At 56.6% G+C, this 6,835-nt stretch overlaps 1 protein-coding gene across 4 annotated transcripts in view; it reads right to left on the minus strand.

Moving 5' to 3' along the window:
* SH3BP4 (SH3 domain binding protein 4) overlaps positions 1-6,835 on the minus strand; it is a 64,276-nt gene that overhangs the window by 17,334 nt on the left and 40,107 nt on the right. For 3 of the 4 annotated variants that reach the window (XM_011372349.2, XM_011372348.2, XM_011372350.1), the window contains one exon: positions 1,871-2,119. In XM_011372349.2, coding sequence (XP_011370651.1) covers positions 1,871-1,991 — 121 coding nt within the window. In that variant the 5' untranslated portion in view covers positions 1,992-2,119. Of the gene's footprint in view, positions 1-1,870; positions 2,120-2,685; positions 3,188-6,835 lie in introns of those variants that run through there. The other variant, XM_023537936.1, reaches the window with a different exon arrangement.

Raw genomic sequence — 6,835 nt, forward strand, 5'->3', positions numbered from 1 at the left:
ACCAGACTGAGGAAGAAAAACGGCTTTACTCAAAATTCCAAACACTCTAGTGGCGACAGGCGTCACTCGAGGCTCGGGCTCCTGCGACGGGAAGGTGTCCTCCCCGGCGGGCCCCCTCGGAAGCGGACAGTGGCAAGAACTCCCTCCTAGAAGGGACCCTCCCACCTCCAAGAGCCAGAGAGCCTGGGGACACCACTGGGCCTTCTGCCCACTCGAATGCGGGGAAACCCCACTGAATTCCACCCTCACGGATCCCGGGGAGTGCCGCTCGGGTTCAGGGCCACCTCGATTTTAATAGGGCACAGCCCCCGGGATGTTTGGAAGCTTGATGCGCCTCAGTTCTCACGTGAGCCGGCGAAATGCAAATCGGGGCGGCAGACTTCACAGCAGGTACTTTGGCGGGAACATATTCCCACCCATGCGGACTTGTGTGAGGCTGCTGGGCCACATGCGGCCCCTGGACGGTAGAGTCCAGAGGGTCTCTGTGTTGGGGCACACCGCCCCCCACCGCCCCAACGCAGAGCTAACCAGCCCCTCCTCACATCCCAGCTGTCTTGTCTGTCTTCCCCAACTGTGGTATTCTTTTTAGGAATAACAGCTCCTCCCGGGCCATTATTATTATTCGTTAAAATTCAGCTCTCTGCCTCTCATTTCAAGACCCTGACCCAAACCCCACAATTTCCCGGCATTAACTATGATGAGCTGGGCTAAAGTAAGAAAATAATGCCCATTATCAGTCTATGAAAAGTAAATTGTTTAATTACATATAGCAACACCCAAGAACTGTGGTTCTCTTATTAATAAAGTCTCGGGGGCCCCCTCTTTTTAGGAGCGTTTCAGGCGATGCTCTGGGCCGCCAGCATCCAGCACAGAGATGGGGGCGGGAGGGAGGAAGACAGGAGAGAGCAGGAACAGAATCGTGCACACACGGCGCTGGTACCTCGGCGGGAGGGCCACGATTTTCTCAGAGAGGCAGCAGTTCATTCCAAGAGTTTCTCAGCTGACGTTGTGGCAGGGGTTCCAGATAGGAAAGCAAAGATAAGGCACAACGGGAGATTTCCACAAAGGGCTGAAAACGCTGCGGAACGGGAATTCATGATGATGATGGCGCTGACGACGGTGGGCGGGGCACGGGGCACAGAGGACACTGGCCTAGTGAGGTCTGGGGGCTTCTAGGAAAAAGATGGATGGCCCGCTGGCATCGACCTAGTGTCTAAAACATAGGTTTTCTCATCAACCTAGTCTTTCGTGGGTACGAGAGGAACCCAGAGGCACAGGGGTCACCTCTAAAGCAGGTGTTGGCCATCTACGGCCCCCGGGGCTATTTTTATAAATAAAGTTTTATTGGAACACAGCCATGTCCATTTGTTTACTCTTCTACGACTGTCTTCAAACCACAATGGTGGAGCTGAATAATCGTGACAGACGTTATATCCTGCGAGGCTTAAAATATTTCCCATACGACCCTCTGCAGAAAAGCTCGCTGGCCCCCTCTGAGACCACCCCGTTGCTTCTCTAGCTTCTCAATGATTCACTCACAGTCCTGTCCCCTAGTTTTCTGTGCCACCAAGCTCCCTACCTCACTGTCACCCAAACTCATGGAAAAGAGAAAACAAACAATACTCCGTATGAAGAAGTTTCATTACGAAATGAAAAATTGAAAACCTTCTCCTAACGCACCAACCCCTCCTCCCCCAAACAAGCGGTTACAGTCCCAGGGCTGAATTTATAAAGGGACGAGGTTTCGAGAGCTAAACGTTAACTATTTGAACGTGACCTTGGCAGGCTGGAGGTAGAAAGCCCTGGGCTCTCCGAGTGCGCGTGAGCTCGACCTTGTCCCTCGGTCACAGCCCTGTCCCCAGGAGCTCACCTTTGACATCGTTAAAGCTCGCTTCTGAGAATCCGTCGCTCAGGTCAATGAGGGTCCCCTCGGACCTGCACCGGGGGAGGCCGCCGGAGTTGGCCGCTCGGATCCGCTGAGCCGCCATCATGAAACTCCCTTCTGGGGCGACCTGCTAGGGTCTCATGTTTCTTCCTCCAGGTCGTCCAGCACCTGCTGCCGCGTCCACCTCAAGCAGCCACTCTGCCCTGGTGCAGCCACTGTGCAGTGTGCTTCTTCCTGAGGCAGAGAAAGGGGGTTGAGGGGTAGGGAAGAGTTTCCTTTGAGCAAGTGAATCGGGGGTTACATGGTCATTCTGTGGGAAGCGGGAAACCTCTTGTGGACAGACCCAGGTCACTTTTCCCGGCCTGGGGACGCAGAGCCACTGGCCCCCAGGCTCTGCGCCCCTCTTCCGCCCGCCTCCTCGGCCCTCCTGGCACGTGTGGCCTGAGCACCGTTTTCCTGGCCTCTTCCTGGGACACAGCAGCGTTTGTGACGTGTGTCCCGGCACCTGGTTGCCATCCGTCCCAGTTAGAGAGGACGACACAGGATCTGTGCAGCTGACTCTGCTCGTCCCAGGGTCCAGGAAAGGAGAGGAAATAAATCCCCATCTGCCTGGACAGTGGCTGGTCCCACTGCAGGGACAGCCACGGCTGTGAGTCTGTGACTCTGGCCCCAGAGCAGGCCGCGCCCAGCACAGCGCCTCTCATGGGGCACGCTCCCTGACCACACCCCCTGAAGTCCCCCCTGGACCCCAATAAACAAACGATCATAAACAAAACACAGGGGTGGCCATCTGTACATACACGCGTCGTGGCTGCGGGCCAGCCGCCTGGCGAGCAGCCCAGGCCTGCCCCACGCTCTGCGGTCCTGGGGGGGTCTAGTCTTTGATAGTTAGCTGTGCGAAGCCTCAGTTTTCCTATCTGCGGCTTGGGGCATTAAGAACGATGTCCTGACTTGGACTGTGAGAAGAATCGATAAGATAATCCACGTGAGGTGCCTGAGATGAGGAGCAGGGGCTGGGTGGCCGCTGTCCCCGTCACTGGGACATCAGCAGACCTGGTCCTAGCGAGAGGCTCACTCTGCCCTGGAGACTCTGGGAAGCCACAGAAGGTTCCTGCCTGAGGAAGAGGGCTGTGGCTGCACATGAGAAAAATGTCGTTGTCTCTAAACACCACAGGTGCGCCGCGGGCTGCCGAGGGCGTCGCCGCTGCGGTGGGGTGCCGGCGGACGTGGCAGAGAGGAGCCCCACCTTCCTCCCAGCCCCGCACCGGTGGCCACGTCCTCAGCAGATGACGTACTGCCGTCCGCTGGGACTGACTTCACCGGGGGCCGGGCGCACAGGCCAACAGCGCCCCTGAGCACCCACGGGACACTGACGCCGCCTTCTAAGAAGCACCTAGAAAGATGTGCAGGTCGCAGGTGAAGACGGAAACACCGCAGAGTGACTGTTTTCCTGCTGTCCCCACCACTACTGAGAAAGCAGCCGGGCCGGGAGAGAGAAGCCACGAACGGTGGCCCTCGCCACTTCATCGGCCGGAGCAAAGCCCAGGCATTGAAGTCTGATGCCTCGGGGACCAGAAGCATCGCCTTCACATGGAGCATCGATGCATTCAGTCACACTCTTCCACGGGACAGGGGACAACCCCCCGGTGTTCGGTGCCCTGTGTGAAACCCAACAAACCACCTTTTTCTCCAGGGCCAGTGGGAGAAGGTCCCTAACGGAGCCCTGACACCCAGCAGCACCTTGGCGGTCAGTGCAGGGGGCCAGTGCCCCTTGAGGATGTTATTTTACTGCAAAGAAAGCAGGGGGCCGGCCCCACTGCAACAAGCCTGGTGTGCTCGCTCCTCCTGGCACCCCGAGACGCGTACAGCCAGGTGAGGGTTCAGAGAGAAGCTCTGCACCTCCGTGAGCCCCAGGGGCAGGCGGGGAGATGCCTGGAGTCACCTGCCCAGGTGAGACTCCGGGACGTGGTGCACTGCTCTCCCCTGCTGACCCCTTCTTTCCAAACACCACCATGCATGGGCTCCTTGCCGACGGCCTGGGACCCTGATGCCCCCGTAGGGCATTCCATTCTGGCCCGAAGGCAAGGAGCCCACGGCAAGGGACCACGCAAGGGACCACGCAAGGGACCACGCATTTGGGTCCCTCCGCAGCTAGAAACCCTCGGGGTGTTGCCGGCTGCTTGTGAACCAGCGGCACTTCCCCGCCTTCCCGTCCAGGCACTCAGAGCTCCCCTCCGATCCTCCAGGGGGATCAGCGACCACACTCACCCGCGGATGCTGCCCAAGGGCGCCCAGCGCTGTTCCGCCTCTGCTCCAGGGAACCTGTGCCTCCAGCAACACCTTCCCTCTCTCTGCCCTCCTCCCCACAGCCCTGCAACCCTGAGTGACTCAGGTGCTGGCCTCAGAAGTGCAGTCAGTGTCCCGGAGCTTCAAATCCAAGCCTAATGAGCTCAAGACCACGCCCTGCGAATCGGTCCTTGCTTTACACGGAGGGAATGAAAGCTAGGGGAAATGAGACGATGGTCGGATTTGCTTTAAAGGGGTTCGCGAAGGTTCCTTACACTGTATTTTACTACACGCTACGCTACTACTACAAATATATTTACATATAAATATAAACGTATTACTATATTTACTAGACATTATGCTTTTTTCCCTCTTTATTTTTCACTGTTTTCCTATTTCGTCATCTGTTTTTATTATTTATTGTCTTATTTTAGGAAGTAATGTTAGGCAACATTTATCACCTGCCTTCCCAGACGTGTGTCAGGAAGTGTGTGTGTCTGTGTGTGTGTGTGTGTGTGCGCGCGCGCGCGTGCGTGCACAGCACACGTGGGCGTGCCGGGTCCCGCTCAGCTGACAAGCGATCCCCGAATCTTGTGCTTAGGTCACCGAGGGCCCCACTTCAGGATCGATGGGTGTCTGGACCCCCCAAGTCCAAACCCAACTCTGGGGTTTGCACCAAACCTCCTACCCTGACTTCCATCTCAGTCAATGGTCCAGCGGGTCCTTCCACCAGCTAAAAGCAGCCCGAGGCCCCGCCCGCCGCTGCGGGGCACGCGCACCCCCACCCAGCCCGGCTCCGCCTTCGGGACCACACCTAGCACATCACCCCGCCCACTGCCACCTCGCAGTCACAGCATCGGCTCCGGCCTACCAGGTGCTGTGCCCAACTCTGGCCCCTAGCCCCGTCCACCCTGCAGCTAGCGGCCAGTCGTTTCTGAAAGCCAGGAGGACTCTGAGAGCTCAGCGTGCTGGCCGCGGCCTCCGGGCCTGCATGTTGGGTCCAGGCCAGCTCTGGTCCCCTCTCCCGCGCTCTCTCCCCGCTGCCCGGGGCCACTGCACGCGCCGTTCCCACAGCCTGAGAAGCCCCTGCCTCATCCCCAGAACTGACCCCTCACTGCCTCCAGGTCTCTGCTCAGATGTCACCGAATCAGCAGGGGACAGGGGTCTGCAGTAGCAGCATCCCCCACCCCATTTCCCCATCACCACCAGGCTGTGAGCTCGGAGGCCATGGGACTCGGTGTTTCTGTCCCCAGCATCCTGACGGAGCTGTCAGGGCAGGCTCCCGCACGCGAGTGAATGAATGAATTCTATTCTATTCTACTTATTTAGTTTTAATATGATCTGCATCCTTCCATTTTTTATGGTTCATTGTAATTTCTCTGCAGCCATTTATCCAAAGTGTGTCTGGTGTACGTGAGCAAGCAAGCAAGAAATACAGCGAGTGGACAAACAAGCTACACTGTTACTCAGAAATAATTCTGGATCTGAGGATATCACAGCTGTAACCTGTTTTGAGGGGTATGTGAGAAACGTTCTATAGATATTAAGTAAATGAGAAGACCAGCAGTCTGCCCTGTCTGCCTGATTTTTAGCATTCTTACTTTTCCTTTTGGGTCATGAATAAGACTTTGGGGACCCTAAATGGCTAAGGATGCAGAGGTCCCCCGGAAGCTGTCAGGGACCCGCCTGTCTGGCATGCAGGCCCCCTAGCCAGCTCGAGGTGGGCGGCTGGCCTGGGGTGACGGGTGTCCTTTAGCCGCGGGAAATGCATCTGACGCCTGCGCTGTTCAATGCAGAGACTGCCCATGTCGAGGGAAGCGTGAGCCCCTTGGGCTGGGGAGCAGGATGCAACTGGCTGGCAGGGTTTGACTTTGGGAGAGCTATCTCTGCCGAGGTCACCAGGCGGTTCCCAGAAAGCCCTGAGAAGGAAGCTCTGACTCCCCCAGGCCTGGGGCTTCGCCACCTGTGCAGAAACCGAGGAGGAAAGGGGCCAGACTGGCTTCTGGGGACATCAGATCCGGGATTCTGTAAGGTTCCGGGGACTCTTGCGGTAGACAAAGTCTATTTTGCTGAGCTATGTAGGATCAGGCAAGATCCTTTAAAACTATTACATACACTTATTTTTCACCTTTACCCAAGAAAAAGTCAAATTTGACAGAAAAGAAAAGTTGAAATGTTTGCGATCTTTCAGGGAGCCTGCGTCCTCGGTCCAGGGGAGGGCCGTGGGTGGGGGTCACCATGCTGTCAACGATGTCACCAGCCCCCATCGATGACACCGATGTCAGCAGCCCCCAAGGCCGCATATACCGCCAAACGCTCAGTGGTGAGTTTGACCAACTTTCAAAAGGCAAGCGGATCAGGAGATTTAGCTGCAGAGATGCAGTTTAATCCTCAAGCGATGCCCCAACCACTCTTCCAAGGGTGGCGAAGGGACACAGCGGTCTCTGCAGCTGGCGAACGCGCCAGAAGGTGACAGCTCTGACACGACGCAGTACAATTTCAGGGAAAACTGTTCATGGAGATGGAAATTCGGGCCGGGAGGTCTGAAGAGATGGATGGGATTTAGAACGTCGCCGTAATAAAGACGATGATTAACAAAATCCTCACTGTCCAGTTAGATAATCGGGTCTAAAAATCCAGACGTTTCCATGAGTCCATATATTT

This window comes from Pteropus vampyrus, unplaced genomic scaffold (genome assembly GCF_000151845.1).
Source record: "Pteropus vampyrus isolate Shadow unplaced genomic scaffold, Pvam_2.0 Scaffold204, whole genome shotgun sequence".
NCBI classification, from domain to species: Eukaryota; Metazoa; Chordata; class Mammalia; order Chiroptera; family Pteropodidae; genus Pteropus; species Pteropus vampyrus.